The sequence below is a fragment of the Uloborus diversus genome, chromosome 9 (assembly GCF_026930045.1).
Source record: "Uloborus diversus isolate 005 chromosome 9, Udiv.v.3.1, whole genome shotgun sequence".
In the NCBI taxonomy this organism is placed as follows: Eukaryota; Metazoa; Arthropoda; class Arachnida; order Araneae; family Uloboridae; genus Uloborus; species Uloborus diversus.
The window spans coordinates 143,297,587-143,316,672 of NC_072739.1; the positions used below are offsets into that span (position 1 = coordinate 143,297,587).

Below are 19,086 nucleotides of genomic sequence, written 5' to 3' on the forward strand. Positions count from 1 at the left end.
GGGTGCAAGACCTTCCGTCTCAGGATGGATTTCCGTCTTGGACAAATTTCCGAGACAGAGGTCGGGACGGAAAGAAATTCGATGCCTTTCTTTCAGTTTTTACTTAAAAAAGAGAAATTGAGTGTTTGGAAAATATGCTTTAATTACTGGACCGTTCCATAACCACTAATTTACATCGATATTCTCTTGGTTTTCCGCTATGGGCTTGTTTTGTTTGCAACGTGCTTTTGGAGGAATGGCTTTTCGGCTCGCGCCGTTTGACTTTTTTAAGTATAGCTCTGTTATTTCCAACTCACTGCATTGCAGACCGATGAGTTACTCGCTATTCTCCCTGTTTTTTTCGAAATAATTGGCTCTAAATGAAAATTTAGCCTTTTATCACGCTATTTTCGATCATTCTTTCGTTTTTTTCATTTGCGGGTTTTTTTTTTTTTTTTTGCAAACTTTACACGCATAAATGAAAATTATGTACACTCTTAAAATGTCTTAAAGAGCTGAATCTGAATCACCGATTGAGTGTGATTGCTGACAAGATGAAATGTTTTCGCCACATCAAAGGGCGTCCACATACCAGGTAAAACGGAAACTATCAAGGATTTTGAATATTTCAATGAAAATGGGAATTTTGGAAATAATCGAGGGGAAATTTCAAGCTGGTTGGAAACACCGATGGGCAACCGTTCCTGCATTTTTGACAAAGACTTTAGCAATCACTAAATTCCAATGTCATTGAATCTATCACTCGCTAGATTGTAAATATGGGTGGGGGGGGGGAGAAAGAAAAGGAGAAAAATAACGGCAGCACGAATTTGCGAAAAAACGCTGCTCTTGCAAAGAGGGTAATCAGTTCGCAAATTAACCCACGATACTGAGGTCTTAAAACGTTGATATCTTGGACAATCTAAGAGGGGGGGGAGGTGTTACTCAAGGGTTACAGTATAAAATATCGAAAAACTGAACTGAAAGCCATTTTTGAAGCTAGGAGTAGTTCGATATTTCTCCTCTGCAAACTCTTAAAATTTTTTAGGTCGTCTTTAATGATGTAAAAGGGGAAAGAGGGAGGTTTAAAAAAAATCAAATATTTGGAGTCTTAAAAACACTAATTTAGGTAATCTTTGAAGAATTTATGAGAGATGGTTTTGGTGTTGTAACATGAAAATGTTTTGTAGCTAATGTTTTAAAAACTATTTGAGGCTATAATTAAATGGACTTGAGTGAAATGGCATTTGGGACCCTCACCCGAAAAGTGTTTGTAATTGAAGTCTTAAAACTTTTAGGCTGTCTTTGGCAATGTCAAGAGGGAGGGAATTGTTTTGGGCTATCTTTGGATGACTTAAGGGGGAAGGGTGTAGGAAGGTTCTTTCAAAAAGTTTCCAAAATTAAAGTATTAAAACTTTTAGGCTGTCATAAGTCATGTTTATAGGTAAGAGGGGTACTATTCTTACAAAACAATTTAGGAACTGAAGCCTTAAAAATTGAAATTTAGGACGTTTGTGGTGAACTCAGAGGAAGGATTTCGGGAGTTCTCTTCAGAAAATGTTTTGATGCTGAAAATTTAAAGGAATATTGGAAAGGATACCTTGTTTAAAAAATATATCTACTTCACTGAAGCGATTTTTTATTGCCAATTTCACCACCTGCTATCTTATAAAAGAATTCTTTTTCAAATGAAGACTGTGGGGGGGGGGGGAATGGTGCCAATTCATTATCATTAGTCGGCCTTACCCTTCCCCCACTTTTCCTTCATTTCTGGTTTGTTGGCGCTACCTTATGTAGGACATTCCGAGCAGAACTGATTTATGTTGCAAAAGTTAAAACCTTATGTCCTAAGCGATTTTATTGCTGCAATAAAAATGTTTACAATTGGCATAAACTAATGGTGCGGCGCTGTGAACGCTTTTACCCCTAACATTATCCAACATCATCTAAAATTCCATTTTTGGAACTTCAATTTCGAAATATTGCCGAAGGAGGGTTCCTGAACTCCATCCCTTCCATAGTGCATTCAAAAAGCTTATAAACGTTATGAAAGATGGAGTACAATTTCATTTTTAAAACATCGATTTCTGAGAGAGCCCAGAGCACCTCCCCTCCCTTTAATATTTTTGAAAGCTGCCCAATATTGTTATTTTGGGACTATCAGTTTGAAATAATTGATGTAAGTTCCTGAACCCCTCCTTTCCCAAAACTTTACCAAAATGGCCTACCATAGCGTTTTTTGGACTTCTATTTGAAAACTTTCTGGGGAGAGTCCCCCAGACCTCCCCCCTCCACTTATTGCTGGATTGTAGATTTTTTGGAATTATGATGTCAAAACACTTAAATATAACAATTTAAAGGCTTAAAATTTAAATCAAACACAGATTCCAAAAGCTGTGTATTAATGTTGTAAAATCTACAACATTAATACACATAAATTTTTCCTTAAGCCTGCATGCGGGCAGGGGGGGGGGGGGAGCTGAAAATATTTTCCGTCTTGAACACATCACCAAACTTGCACCCATGCCTGACTTCAGGGGCGTAGCTAAGGGGGGGGGTTTTGGGGACAAACCCCCCCCCCCCCCGAAACGTCAGTCTCAAAAAAAAAAAAAGAGAAAAAGAAGAGAGAAGAGAAAGAAAAAAAAAAGAAGAAAAGGAAAAAATTCCAAGCGATTATATATATATATATATACATATATATATATATATATATATATATATATATATATATATATATATATATATATGTGTGTGTGTGTGTAAAAGAAGAAACCCCCCCCGAAAGTCGGGTCTAGCTACGCCACTGCCTGACTTTGATCCCAGAGCTCACCTCTTTACTTATTGGTTAACTTATTGTCCTGAAACTATTGTTTAAATTATTTTTGTGCATTTGTTTATATTATTGTTTTTGTCCTTAATATTAAATCCTGTTCGTGTTGATTACCTTCTGACTCTTTTATTCATACACAATCATATTTTGTACCTTAATTATAATTATTTAGCCTAATTGCATAACCTTTAGTGATTGGTTGCCAGAGATCATCATTTTGTTCTTTAAAATGTTGCATATTTAATTAAAAATACAATGGCATCCATCTTGAAGTAAATTTACTATCTTAATCTTGCCGTGGTTTGTGAAAGTCCCATGCATTAAAATGCTACCAGATCGAAGCCACAGTTACTTTTAATCAGACCCTAATACCTGTTTCTATTCTTGAACAAAAATTTCGACACTACAAATATCAGAATGTGAATTGAATGTTATCAAAATAATAGATTCAATTTGAGGTCATTATTGAGAGCTACAATGTGACTAGACATCTTTATTTTGCCTTCCTTATCTTATTTATTTTTTTCCTTTTCAGTGGGAAATATTGAAGATGGTTGCAGTGGTATATTTGTAAGTTTATGTTGCATTCAATTCCTTAAAAAATATATATCATTAAGTTACCAATTTTTCATCAGCTTCTGATAAGCTAATTTTGCTGGAAATTAACCAGCTACCATCTCCCCCAGAGACCAGAAAATTCTTGGTTTTTATATTCTTGTTTAAATTGCTTTCATTTTTACACTTCTATTACATACATTTCTAAGTGAATTCCAGCGGTAACAGGAGGACAGTTTTACAATAAAAAATCGATGCATTTCTGACGGTGTGCATATCGAAATACATATTTTTTTTCAAAAACTGAAACATAGACTTTTATACACATCATAGTAAGTTGCTAAAAAAACCAAAACCAAGAATTTTTTGTTAGTAACTTTTTTTTTTAAATCAAATTTTAAAAACAGCAATGGAAGGAAATTTTTGCAGCATGGTTTTCACACTATCATGTTCTTCCCAAAAGTTCATCTAAACTATAAAAGGGAATATTCTATAAAAATTAGAGCACATACAGGAGTGTTCAGTTGTTACAATTCGACTTCTAGTTTTAAAAAATAATTATTTTAAGCATATAATTTATATATTTGTTAAGGGTAATGGAAGAACAAGGAGTCCAAAACAATTAAACTTGGAAAATTTCTACTTACAAACATTTATTCAGGTAATACAGCAGTCTGAAACTATGATATCTTATGCCTTAGCCATCTGTTATAATTTTGAATTCTTTAAATATTCAATAATTTTATCATAATCCATAAAACATTTATCTTCTTTCTCAGGAAACACGAATATCATTCCCACATTATTATGCATTCTCAAACAAGTTTCTATTCTTCCATGTTCTATATGAAGTACCTATCCAACATTGCTTTTTGTTCATTTCTTTCCCTTCCATTCAACTAACAAAACTTGTCCAAACATTAATGAATACTTAGGCATATTCTCATAATTTGGGTTTTTTGATTCAGCAGTATCTTCATTTTTAACATCATTTATAACTGTGAGTCTGTTGACTTTGAAGTGAAATCTCATTCGATTTGTTGAAGTATTTACTATATTCAATAACATAGGTTGCTACAGGATTCAATTAGTGAAATTCTGTGTGTCAGGATGAGAATGGATCTTTTTGGATCCTTTTTTCCACATCTTTTTGAAATTTGATTTATGCATTTACTGATTTCTTTGCAGTGTGTTTAACAGTTAAAAAAATGCTCTTAACAGTCCTTTCCTGTGACTTGTGGCAACAAATCTGAAAGCAGTTTCAATATTGTATTGTTACAATAAAAATTTCAAGTTTTTAAGCATATGTTACTGGTTGGATTGGCTTGTTATACTACAAACATGTCATACCGAAATGATTTTCACATGCTTAGGAGTTTTTAAGTGTCAATTTCATGATTTTCTTCACATTCAATAGAAAAAATAAAATCACAAAACAGTTTTTTAAAATATTAAATAATTGTTTTTTTAAATAAAAGCATAAATTTTTGCACAAATTTTACTTATGTATGTTTTAAATATGACTACTAACTTTAAACAATAGTTTGTTTTTTCCTAGCATTCTAAAATTTTACTCTGTATCAGCTTATAGTTAAATGCCCTTCTGTTACCGTACTTTTTTTTGTCCCTTCATTACCATTAAAAACCATATAAATTAAATATCCATTAAAATTATAACTATGCCTCCTTGACGAGGGGCATAATTCTGCTTTGCACAAAAAAAAAAAAAAAAACACTAGTTTCTATGCCCAATAGGTTCTTGGTGAACTAATTGAGATGTAGTATTTTGGTAACTGAAAGATATCAAGTTGTCACCTTAGTAATGGACCTACTTCATGGTTGAAAAAAAAAAGGAGAAATTTTAAATTACTTACCAAAAAGTTAAACTATGCATTCAGAAGATAAAAGTTAACCTAAATATTATATGCTGATAACAAGTTTATTGCAATTACTGTATGTAACAAAAAAGAGATTTTTTGCTCTGTAAAAATACAAAGAGAAAATTTGATTTTGCCCCCGATTTTCTGGAAGTCGAACTATTTGCGAAATACATGTTAAGATTCAAGAAGTTCATTCATTTCTGAAGAAAATGGTATATGGCAAGTGACAGAATATTAAGTTTTAAAATTCAAGTGTCATATCGCCTTTTTCCTGGAATTCACCTCTTTTATTAGTTAATGTGAAGTGTAGTTTTTTGGAAGAACTAAAATCACTAGTATGATTATCATGTAGCTATTAATGAGAAGCAATAAATATCATCCACAAAACACAGCCAGCCCTTTGCTGTTCTTTTGTTGTCATTGTCAGTATATAGCCCATTTTGCATCTTTTTAGTTAAAGAAATGTCAAATTGAAAAGTACTTTTTATGCATGTTATCCATGGGAAGAATTAGAAAACAGCTAGAAAAAGAGTTTTATCAAAGTTATCACAAACAACAACATTGTTCAAAGTACAATCTTTGAGCATTGACATGGTTCTGAGATTCACTATTACGACTATTTCTTTAAAGCATGTAAGTAAACCTCTTTAATGTCATTCAAGGTCCTTTGAGCGCAGTTTTTACTCTGGGAAACAGGAAATAGTCTGCTGTTACCTAATTGGAACTGTAGGGGGGGGGGCTGTAAAATCATTCTGATATAATTTTTGGTCAAATAGTCACCAGGATGCAGGAGTTGATTGGTATATTTTCCAGATCTAGTTCCTAGTTAACAGCAATGGCAGATTGTGTCTTTTTAAATTTTGCAGCACTTTCGAGTAAAATGCACCATTGGCCCTTACCCGTTTTACAAGGCCCTCGTCAACATCTGACACCTGGCCTGCTTAAAAACTAACATCCCAATCATGAGGCAGGTTCAGTACTTGCAGGCTGCAAGTTATAGTATGGCAGAAAAAAAATTGTTCCTGATAATTTATACACACACACTATTTGCTGCATTTTTGAGAAGTAATTCAACTGAAAAGTTGGGGGGGGGGGGTAATTTATTTGAATTCTGAGTTGCTAATAGATGCTGTATATATCTCATTAGATGACAAACAAATGGATGGTTGTATTGGGAACCAGGACTACTGAGGGGCCCTGACAAATTTAGTTACAAAATAGATTTGATGAAGTTTGGTTAAAATAGATCGAAAATAGTTTCTTATTGTTTTAATTATGTTGTATATATATTTATTTTGAATACTTATAAACATCCTTACAGTTGCAAAGATCTTTTTTTGGTGGAAGTCATAAATATTAAACTTTGAGTAGCACCCAGCAGCGTAAGTGCATAGGGAATTAGAATTCAAATCTTAAATCCTGATTTGTCTAGTTTAAACATCTGATTGTAAGCCTTCCACATTATTTTAAAAATTAATTTTGTTTTATTTTGGATATTTATTTATTGAATAAGATAAAAATTTTATTCACAATTTTTCTTTTAATTTAGGATCATGCACAAGAAATTTATTCTCCTGTTTATGCTTTATTTATGGTATGTCAGTTCAATGTTTCATTCTAGATATTTATGTTTCTTTGTGCTGTATTCTTTCTTTTGTGTGTGGGGGGGGGGGTCATTTTTTATTTATTTTTTCCTGTAGTTAGCAGAAGTGATCAATGTAGTAGTAAATTAACAGGGATCTGCCGATATATATTAGTCAATATATATTACCATACTAACCGCCTGCGGCAACCAGCTGGTCCACCTTTTTACGCCATTTGCCTTTTTGCGCCAGGGTTGCCGCCTTGGGCGGCTGCTTAGACAATTTAGCGACGGTATTAATCAATGTTTTTCTCTATACATCAATATTATCATTCGCCTTTTTACGCCAATGTTGTTGCCTTCGGGGCTGCTTAAACAAATTTCGTGGCAGTATCAATCAATCTATATCTATCCATATCTTTAGTAGTTTGAATAAAATATTTTCTCCGTCGTTTAGAATATTTTTAAAGGAGGGGGAGGGGAGACACAAACAACGTACTCTTCATGCAAATTTTGTTGAAAAGTAACAAAAAGCACTTCCACTTTTATGTGAAAGCATTGTTTTTTCAAAGTTATGATGTGTGGGGGGAGGCGGCACTGACACCCCGTTGAAATTCCTTAAATGAGGGGCATGCCTCTTTCTTGCTGTCCATCTACTATATCGACCTCTATATTTGTCTATCTATCAATCTATACGATCTATGCATACCTCCTGAAAGTACAATCTTTTTATATATATATGTATATATATAAGTATTAATTCGAAAACAGAAACATTTTTTTGTCCACTCAACCTCTATCAATCTCTGTATCTACCTAACCTAACCGCCAATCCAAAAACAAAGATCATGCAAAAAATCGTGGGCTTTATTTTTTTAATTAAAATAGCCCGCATAGAAAAAGGCTCTTTTTTCCCCGTAGTGTTCAAAAAGTAGGGCTTGCAAAAAGATAAAAAACTAAAAAAAAAGGTGAAGAGAAGGCAAACGATTTCAGTTGGATCACGTGATGAGGTAAGTTCGGAACTCAGCCGGCAAGCGAGCAGCTCGCGTTGTGTTCTGCCATTAAAAAAATTGTAAAAAAAACACTATTGCGTATTTTTAAAAACTTTTTTCTTCTAAAGGGGACAGACTGTTTTTACTATTACCAACTAAAATTTAGATTTGAGGGTTCAATACTTTTTGCAGGATGGGTTTCGAAAAAAATTAAACCCAGAAAAAAATGCAAAATAAAGGTTTTTTCAAAAATTTAGAAAAAATACAAAAATTGCTCCATCTTCAAAATTTTTTCATTCATCATATTTAAAATTAAATTTCCTACACTATAGTAAAAAAAATATTTGTGGTGTGATTGTTTTGGGGTCTGTAAAGTAAAAAGTACTAAAAAGTGCAAAAAAACACATAAAAATTAAATAACTTTTTCCTAATTAAAATATCAAAAATCGAAGCCCGAGGTGCACATTTTCGGCAAAAACTGCACCTGTGTACCAAATTTCATCTTTCTAGGCCTTACCGTTTTCCCAGGATGCGCGCCACAAACACACACACAAATATAGTTTTATTATATGTATACATATATCCGATGTTTATTTTGAAAATATCATGATATTTTGATATTTCCAATATTTATTTTTTCAACTACAATATTTGCAATATGAAAAGTATAATAATATTATTAATATTGTTCATTTGTTATTAAAAATAACCAAAAAGATATGTACTTTATTTTTATGATGTATTAATACATCAGTAATGTAACAAAGTAATATAATATTCCTGTTTTTAGTTTATTTTATATTCATAAAATTATTAGTACTATAGCAATTTTAATTCAGATTAAAAGCAACTTGTTAAATATTAAATGTTGGTCTGAAAAAAAGAAAATGTCTTATGATTGTACACTGACTAGTGCATATTTTTTATTTTTGAATCATATAACTAAAAGTAACTAACAGAAGAAAAATCAGCAAACCAGCTAATGCTAAATTAACTCTTTTAAAATTGATAAAAATGTAAAATTAGATATAAATAAAGAAAGAAACGTTAATTTTAAGTCTACATATTGTTATCTCTACATAGTATAAAATAAAATCTCCAATAAGCATCTGTGTGTTTGAACTCGCAGAACTCGAGAACTATACTTTCCATTTCGCTGAAATTTTCACTGTTTATTCCATTCTGAAAAGGTTTGCAGACCAGTTTGAAAAAAGTTTGATGAATAGTTTTTTTTTTTTTTTTTTTTTCAAATTTAGGCCTAATATTCATATAAATTCTTGAATATGGGGGTGAAAAATTACTTGCACATATTAACATTTTGATATCGTTGGAAAGAGTAAAATTTTCTGCATTATATGCATTTTGTTTCAGTGCTCTAACTTAATTACGGCAGGATGTATTTACGTTTTTAGCTCGAATTTGTTTAGGCTTAGCTGAAAGTTAGGCACTACTTTCTTCATTAAATCTATGAATAAAAAGTGAATGAATTGTCTCAGTTTTCTTTTTGAGACCATTTGAAAAAGCAACATTTTTTACTCCAGATCTATCTCGACCTATGGTGGAAAAACTAAGCTTCTATCTACAAAAAGAAAAAAAATACAAGCGTGTTTAATTAAAGTTCGAAAAATGTCTTCTTCATTCAAGTTGTTAACCATCTTATTTTCGCCTTTAAACAGTTACGCTTTTTGAATCAATTGTTTCTTTCCTTATTTTGCATTTAATTCCTTAAACTTATTTTATTTCGTGTTTCCATGGTTATGCTTTTAAAATCCGTCATTCGCATTTTAATTTCTCAAAAGTATTTTAATATCTGTCGTCATTGTTTGGAAGGGAAATAAGTATAATTTTTTATTATTTAAGCTTGATTGTTGAATATACGTCACTTGACACAATTTTTATTCTCAAGGTAGACCGGGCAATGTAGCTCGTAATAATGTAAGAAAATAAAGAGTGATTTGAGTATGCATGTACTATTCTGAAAACTTTAGTTTATGCTGATTGAAAATGTTGGATATATACCAAAATATCCTATATTTTCGATATTTTGGGAAATATCATGATATTTTCGATCCTTGATGCTCAGTATAGTGAAGTTACATACTTTTATCCTCTACTTGAACTAAAGTATGTATTTTTACACCATGCTTTTGATAGTGAAGAAATTGAAATAAATAAATCTATAAAAAGAGTGAAGTTCATTTAATTGAAATTATTATTATTTTCATATTCAATGTAGAAACCTTTTAAAAACTTAAACTTTTTTTGTAGAAACAGAATCTTTTTTTTCTTTTGATAATAACTTTACTTATTTGTTTATAGCCCAGAATTAATTACAATATTTTCACCCATACTTTAGCTCAAAACACTTAAGAGCATTTTTCATTTGTTTTGTGTATTATTGGTGTTTGGGGATTTGATCCAGACTGCACTAAATCTAATCCAGGGGCGCCTACCTGGGGGGGGGGGGTCGTGGCACAGACTGCGCCATTGAAATTTTTAGGAGGGGTTAAGGGGTATTTCTCATTTTTTTGGGGGTTGGATCTCTATGATATTTAGGGAGAGTGCACCCTTGCTCTTGGGGGGGGGGGCTCCCCTGTCTAATCTTATAATGAAAGTATGAAAACTCTGTCTTTTTCCCTCTTTAAACTGTGTCAGAAATAAAGTTATTAATTACTTAAATTGAATCTCTAAATGATTAATTAACCATTTTTGATTTGTATGTATTGAATGATTAAACAATGAAATGGCTGTGTCCAAGCTGAGTTCTTGGGGAAAATAGCAGTTCACTTTTTATAGGAGCTTATTGTCACTATTAAAAGTTGGTTTACTAAAAACAGATAATAGTAATGTAATAAGAGTTATTGTTCTTTCAAATTAGACCCAAGGGTGCCCTGATGGGAGGTCCCTGTGACCTCTGAAAAATTCCCTTTTTCAGTAAGTTTTACTAATGATTCGGAGAATTTGAAAACAATATTGCAACTTTGAGATTTTTTCTTTTAAATTTTAATTTGTTTTTAACTGATGTATAATATTTGTTCTCGTTAGATGTTATGCATGTATGATATGCGTGCAAGCTCATATTTTATCATTCAGTAAAGTTCGTTATGAATTCAAATTTTATTGAGAAGTGTACATTAATCCATATTTGCTTATTAGTAAATAAGACAAACATATACAAAAACCTTTTCGCAAAATTCAACATAATTAAAATTATCACCTTTTACTTTTTTAAATTAAAAAATGGTATTCAGCAACTTCTATGATAAATGTAAACTTCTTGGTCTATATTAGTATTGAGTTTATATATTACAATAAATTCCTGTAAGATGCCATGTTATATTCATGTTGTTGGTGCAGTATAGCCTATTAAGGCTATAAATTCAATACAACCAACCAACTATATTCATGTTGAATTAGTTCTTAAACGAGATTCAAAACAAGACTTTTTATTCCAATGTAGGTTATTAAGTATTTGCTTCCTATTTGGGTAATGCTTCGTGTGTTTTACCCAACTCGTGGCTGTTTATCAAGTGAAGATGAGAGGCTTCTTGGATGGTCAGGAGATGGTGTAAGATTTTCAATTATTTTTTGTTCTCTGCATTTGTTTTTATTTTCTACTGGCATGAACTGCCAATAATGTACCTTATTAATCAAATTTCTGTGAATGCCCCCTACAACGCTTTCTGAGTTACGCAGGATTGCTATTTTGTCCACTTTTTTGTAAAAAGTCCGGGACGCCGGAAGAAACTGGACAAAATGGGAAAAACTGGACGAAGTGGACAAAATAAAAAATAAACTGATTATACATACATAAATTTATTGTTATGGTGTAATAATATTAGTATAATATTCTAATACATTTTCTATTACGAATTAATCGTTTGATTAAAATAGAATCATTAGCTTCAGAATTTTATTAATCTAAAATTTCTATTTAATTACACATTAGTGCAGCTGATTTTAGATCATAATTTACTTAAAAGTAATAAAATTTAACAATGTGAATAAGCTTTTGGGCACGATTAGACTATTATATACAATAGTAGAAAATAAACTCAATGGGAAAGTCAAATGAAATGTTTGGAGACATACATACAAAACAAAGATTTATAGATTAAAAATATTTTATAACTGTTATATTTTTCGAGTTTTTAATTGATGTCACCCATAGTAAAATATTGATGCACTCAGCATATTTTATGGATATGTTAATGTCATACAAATTAAGAAAAATTACTACTTTAGTAGTGTTGCGGGTACTCAGAACAGTACCGTATATACTCGCGTATAGGTCGATCTCGCGTATAAGTCGACCCCCCCTTTTTCAGAGAAAAAATCCAGAAAAATCTAAAACCCGCGTATAAGTCGACCCCCATACTTTCCAAAAACATCGCGAATTATTTTCAAAGAAATTTCAAAATAATGAACACATTTATTTACAAATAAAATAGGAATTAAATAGGAAAACATTTCTAAAAGCCTTCAAACTCGGATTCCGAGTCGGACGCAAAAAAAAGTTCATTAAAGTCCGCTTCCGTCATCACCGCGTCATCCTATACATCGGCGGCTGCAGAATCGTCAATGATATCAAAGGATGCGTTCGACGAACCTCACCGGTCACCGGTAAGTAACCAGTTACTAACCGCGGCGTTCTAACCGGTCGCTCCCGGTCGTGCTCGTCGATTTGATCCTTAATAAAGAGGAATAAAATTATCTTTACTTGTGTGTATTATTTAGGTTTTTTTAGTTATTATTTTTGAATAAGTTTACTTTTTCACACTAGCAACTTATCAGCGACTACCTGTAACCGCACATCGGCATTTCTCGTAGCTTCCCAGCTCTCGTTGATCGGAAATTTTTTTTCGGAAAATTTGACCCGCGTATAAGTCGACCCCCCTTCCTTTGATCTCATTTTTTGGACAAAATTTCTCGACTTATACGCGAGTATATACGGTATACCCAGAAGAGGCTATAATTGGCACGAGGGTAGCTAGCTTTAAAAGGACCATTAATCATCATTGGGGACTAATAAATTGACTAGGAACAGCCTAGTCAGAGACTACTGCTGATCATCACATTTGTATTTGTATTGCAAGAACAGATTTCACTTCATGCCAACATTTCTTTTATTAATATCAAGTAGTTTTCTTTTTTAATATGATTTTTAATGTTTTGAAACTCCAAACTTTAAAAACTTTTTATTTCTACATTTTAATTTTATAAATGCACTTATGGATAATAAACCTCCATATGACAGATAAACATAATAAAATTTACAGCTGATGGGCTTGTTTTATAAATGCTATTACATGCATTATAATTTATTTTAATACTCATTTGATTTATTAACACACTTACATAAACTTCAACTGATCTTACTTTTTTTTATTTTCACTTTAAAATATTTTACAATCAATTGTTTATATACATATTTATGTATGCTGTTTTTATATTAAAATATTACTTGAATAGGAAGAATCTATGTAATTATTTATTATTTTCAAACTTCAAAATTTTAACTCGAAACTTTCAGTTTACTGATGAAGTGGACAAAATGACATTTTGTCCAAGAAGATTTTTTCCGGTGATTTTTCCTGGGGTGAACAAAATAGGATAACCCTGGACTTACGCAAATTGGCTATAACACGAATATTTCTCAAGCTAATGCGAATTCCTGTCCAGCAACATGAAAATTTTCGAAAAGGAACCGTTGGGCCCAAGTATCGCCTTTTTTATTGCCTACTAAATATTGGTTTCATAAATTGACCTTCCCTTTAGCATCACTGAAAAGCCGTAGTTCCCCACACTGTACTAGTCTAAACATCTCTTTATTAGTATAAATAAACAACCACTCTGCATCTTTCATTATTTTTTTTTCAATCTAAATATGAAGTTCATGAAACATAATTTCACATAAGCATACTGTTTATCTGAAGTTTGAAAATGGGAAAAAAAAAGAGAAAGTTTCTGACAATTAAATAAAAGGTAAGGTATTTTGATATGCTGAGAAGTGCGTCTTATATAATTACTGTAATACAGTAAATACAGTGTATTTATTGTACAGTTCCATTATAGGGCTGCATTTTATTATTACTACATACTAAACATACCACACTGTTTCATTTTATGACATCTTACATAATTTTATCTATTTTTTATCGAAAATCTCTAGTATTTGAACTGAATTAATCTGAACTGATCTTAATTTCTACATCATTTTAGTATAACCTATTTTTTGGAAGCACTCTAGCATGAGTCAGATGCTTCGCCGATAATTGCCAAGTCATGCTTGATGTTTCAATCCTTTTGCATCCTAAAAATATTTCAATTATTCTAGAAGTTGAAAGTTATTTTAGCTTATGCAACTTTTAATAAGTTGAAACAAGCAATAGTGTGGTTTAACTCAAAAATGCAGACAAAAGTTTAGGTAATAAGCAGTGAGTTGTGAGTTACCACCCTTAAGCCAGGGCCAAGGCAGAATTACACGCAAAATACCAACAGCTTGCTTAAGTTATCTGGAGGCTGAAGTTTTGTCCTTGTTATGGACTCATCAGTCTCAAATAGTTAATAACCAAGATGGAGGCAGATATTCTCTCATTAAAGTTAAGTTTACCATTAAACTGGTAGGTAAAATTAAATTACCATATCAATAAGAGTTCGCAAGCAATGGTGCGATTCAACTCAAAAATGAAGGTAAAAGCTTAGGTAATAAGTTGTAAGTTACCCCCTTTTTCCATTAGTCATGCACAAGGTTTAAAAGATGCATTGCATATGCATAAGTCAAGAAATTTAGTAGATCTAGAAATTATTTGATTTACTTCTGTACAAGGCGAAATAGCAGGGGTCTGGCCAGAGGATATTTGGGTCCGTTAACGGAGCCTTCACAAAAATCCGATCAACCAAAACGGACCTTTCACAAAATCCCGATCAAACAAAACGGACCTTTCACAAAATCCCGATCAAACAAAACGGACCCTTCACAAAATTCTGATAAACAAGATCGGATCTGTCACAAATTGTTTATTGAAAGAGCAAATTTGAAAGCAAAATAATGCATATTTCTGTGTATAAACCGATCATTTTTGGAACATTTTTTTAAGTCAAATTAGAGGGATCAGCTTATACAAAATCGGCTAATTTTGAAGAAAAAAAAAAGAAAGAAAAAATCGGCACTCTTGCGATGCTCCTGCAAGCGATAAATAATTGCTACTGCCAAATAAATATAATGGTTGTTTGTTTTATCACAGCTAATTAGCAGCGGTGTTGTTGTAAACTTTTCTGAAAAGGCATTAGTAAGCACTTTTCTCCACTCATGATTTAATAAACAAGAATAATATATATCTGCGAAATGAACTTGGAACTGTAAAGGGATAGTAAGTGTGAGGAAAAATATGATCGCTTCAGACAGGGTTACCAACTTCAAAACTATCACCACTTAGCGTCTGGCATTGAACCTTTATAATGACTTGATTAGAAAATATTCTCATCATTTTGTCGGCTTCTTGTCAATATTTGCGTTTTTACGGTGAGGTGTGATGTTTAATTGTTATTTTGGGAGAAAATTATATGGATTTTGATTTTTCGATGCTAACAAGGATGATAAACTTTAAATAAACTCTTTTAATTACCGTTTTTTTTTTAGATGTCTACATTTTGAAAAATGCAATCTTTTAACATCCGATATGAGAATCATATTTTGTTCTTTTTTCAAGCTAACTTCGCTTTATTAGGATTCAAATAAATGAAAAGTCTCTTTATTTCTGTTAGAACTCTCATTTCAAGTTTTTAAAGCAAAATTCCATTTTCTGTTATGAGTCAAAAATTAAAATGCTGAATAGATGGTTTATTTTATTTTATTATTATTATTTTGGGGGGGGGGGGTCAACTGTGTCCACAGATATTAATGATATGTTATCATAGGACTCTATCTCTCAACGGCTTGTAAAATATTTATTTTACAAGCCGTTTTTATTATTTTGATACCTTCACTTTGAGAATTGCGATCTCTTTGCATCCGCTATGGGAATCCGATTTTTCGAATTTTTGATGATTATTACGCTTTGTTAAGAGGTAAACAATTGAAATATCTTTTTATTTTTGTTAAAATCACGGAATTTATAAGTTTTAAACGAAATTCTGTGCTTTTTAAGAGTGTCTTGGGTCAAAAAGTCGAATGCTGAACCCTATTCTGAATTTTGTTTTGTTTATTTATATTTTTGTTACAATTATTTTAAATATTGTACAGAAATATATCTAGTATAATTTAACCTAATGCAGAATGGTAGATAAATATTGATACTTCAAAGAGCGATGCCCCCCCCCCCCCCGCCAAATATCAGAAAAAAAATCCAGAATGATTTTCTCGCCATAGAAGAGGAAAACACTCAACTTTAAGCTTAATTGATGCAGTTTGTGCCATCTCTAAATTCTAAAATTTCGTTTTGACAATTTTTTTTTTTTTTTTTTTTTTTGCGAAATTTTTTGATTTTTCACAAAATTAATTCTTTTTTCACAAAATTATTTGATTTTTCACAAAAAACGGACCCTGTGAAAAATCCTGGACAGACCCCTGAATAGAGAAAAACACACACAAAAATCTAGACATTCTGATATAATTTCATGCCTTCTGACTGTAAGTTCAAGACTTAGTGGCTGAAAACAATTTAACTGTCGTGAAGCATGTGAGATGTTATATTTTGGTTGTGGGAGCTTTCCATACTTATATATATAATAGCAAAAAAATTTAGCTCAGTTTAATAAATTAATGTTTGAAAGGATACAGAAAATTAAAACACAACATTTTCTTGTTTTTTATTCTGAACAAAAGCAATTATAAAGTAAAATTATAATTGCAAAACTGAACTAGACAAAATTCACCATCAAATAATGAGCCATTTGCTAAAGATCACAATTTCAAAAAATGAAATTGCTTTGTTCACAAATTTGAAAATAGAACAATTCCAACCTTAAATAGGTTCGTTACATTCCATTTTCATCTTTTCGTCAAACTGTATAATTGTAACAAATGTACTTAAATGTTTTCGATTTTCTCTGAAGAAAAGAGATCTTATATAAAGCAGACCTCATTCATGGTTTCCAATTATTTGTCTTTTTTTTTCTCTCCCTGAATGATAGAGGGACAATGTTCTCACACATTCTGGTAGACAAGGGATGAGGTGGCGTAATATTTCTAGGCCAATCTAGAGGGAATCTTTTTGTGTATATGTGTGTGTTCGCAGAGAAAAAGCAATGAATCTGCTTAAATCCAGGAGTTGAGATTTCTGATATCAAACATTTATGGGTCATTCTCCAGAATGTGTAACTTTTAAACAAAAATATTTTTCAATTTCATAACCTTTTGTTTTCTTTCTTTTGCATTCTTGCATGAAAGTGTTACCTACTAGAAGTAACCATTGACAATGGCCCAGCTCAGTTCTAATTATTTTGTTAATTGTGCAAACAATGAGCTATTTTAATGGTTAGTGTGAATCAAATATCTAGCTCTCTTTATTAAATTTTAGTTATCCTTTTAGTTCAAATTTGTGTTAAAAAATAGTATACCATCAGACCCGGACTTACTTGAGGAATGCATTCTAAAACTCCTCACGTAAGTCGAAATTTCGCTTTGTGGAAAAGTGTACCGTATATACTCGCGTATAGGTCGATCTCGCGTATAAGTCGACCCCCCCTTTTTCAGAGAAAAAATCCAGAAAAATCTAAAACCCGCGTATAAGTCGACCCCCATACTTTCCAAAAACATCGCGAATTATTTTCAAAGAAATTTCAAAATAATGAACACATTTATTTACAAATAAAATAGGAATTAAATAGGAAAACATTTCTAAAAGCCTTCAAACTCGGATTCCGAGTCGGACGCAAAAAAAAGTTCATTAAAGTCCGCTTCCGTCATCACCGCGTCATCCTATACATCGGCGGCTGCAGAATCGTCAATGATATCAAAGGATGCGTTCGACGAACCTCACCGGTCACCGGTAAGTAACCAGTTACTAACCGCGGCGTTCTAACCGGTCGCTCCCGGTCGTGCTCGTCGATTTGATCCTTAATAAAGAGGAATAAAATTATCTTTACTTGTGTGTATTATTTAGGTTTTTTTAGTTATTATTTTTGAATAAGTTTACTTTTTCACACTAGCAACTTATCAGCGACTACCTGTAACCGCACATCGGCATTTCTCGTAGCTTCCCAGCTCTCGTTGATCGGAAATTTTTTTTCGGAAAATTTGACCCGCGTATAAGTCGACCCCCCTTCCTTTGATCTCATTTTTTGGACAAAATTTCTCGACTTATACGCGAGTATATACGGTAGTGTATATGATTTTTTATTAAAATACCCAATAAGTTTAGACATTTAAACACCTTTTAAACTGTTTTAGACTACTCTTTATTACATAAAGAGCTGAATTTTTATCATATTTTTTAAAAACCTGCATTATTCAACATAAAATACTGTTACGATGCACAAAATCAATGATCAATGAGAGAGAGATACATAAAAATCAAATAGTACGGTATGTACAGTATGTAGTAATAATAAAGCACTGCACTGTAAGAGTACTATACAACTAAGAGTTACATTTATAAGTAAGTTACATTTATAACTCAAAAATTGATGATTTATCCTGCTCAATCTGATTGTCATTCTAATGTATTCTGCAATACAGTAGCTTTGCATTTATTTTTATAACATTTACATCTAAGGTAACATGCCTCTTTCAGGGTCCCTATAATCTACAAAACAAGAGCAGATTCCAATTTCATATTGTTTGCATTTTGCTTAAACACTACTCTGTGAGCTTCATATTAAAATTAAAGTCTGGACGTATACGGGTTGCCTTTCGCTTGACTCTTAATTATACGTATGAGAGATTCACTCATACCTAATTGTTGTGCTACCTTCTTTCAACCTGCTTTCTAGTTGTTCAGGCCTATCTAAAATCTTTACTTTTTCTTAAATTGTCGCAAATTTTCGCTTTTTGATTCCATCTTCACACTTTAAATGAAACATCGTGCCTAGGTGCCACATCATTTCATCACCTTTTTATATTTAGAATAAATAAATGAAAAATATATGAGGAGTGGTGATACATACTAATAAAACTTTGTTTATAGTGCGGTGTGTGGGAACTTGGGCAATCAATGATGCTGATAGTTCATTCCAGAATTAATGTTTGGTAGTCAATAACAAAGCCGAAACTTAGCATCACGATCCCTTTCCAAATATTTTCGTGTAGAGAGCTAGAAATTCACT

General features: G+C 32.0%; 1 protein-coding gene across 1 annotated transcript in view; it reads left to right on the forward strand.

The window, feature by feature from the left end:
* LOC129229928 (uncharacterized) overlaps positions 1-19,086 on the forward strand; it is a 47,493-nt gene that overhangs the window by 18,037 nt on the left and 10,370 nt on the right. Inside the window, exons 7-9 of the mRNA XM_054864308.1 lie at positions 3,345-3,379; positions 6,794-6,838; positions 11,279-11,386. Of these exons, the coding sequence (XP_054720283.1) occupies positions 3,345-3,379; positions 6,794-6,838; positions 11,279-11,386 (188 nt within the window). The remainder of the gene's footprint in view (positions 1-3,344; positions 3,380-6,793; positions 6,839-11,278; positions 11,387-19,086) is intronic.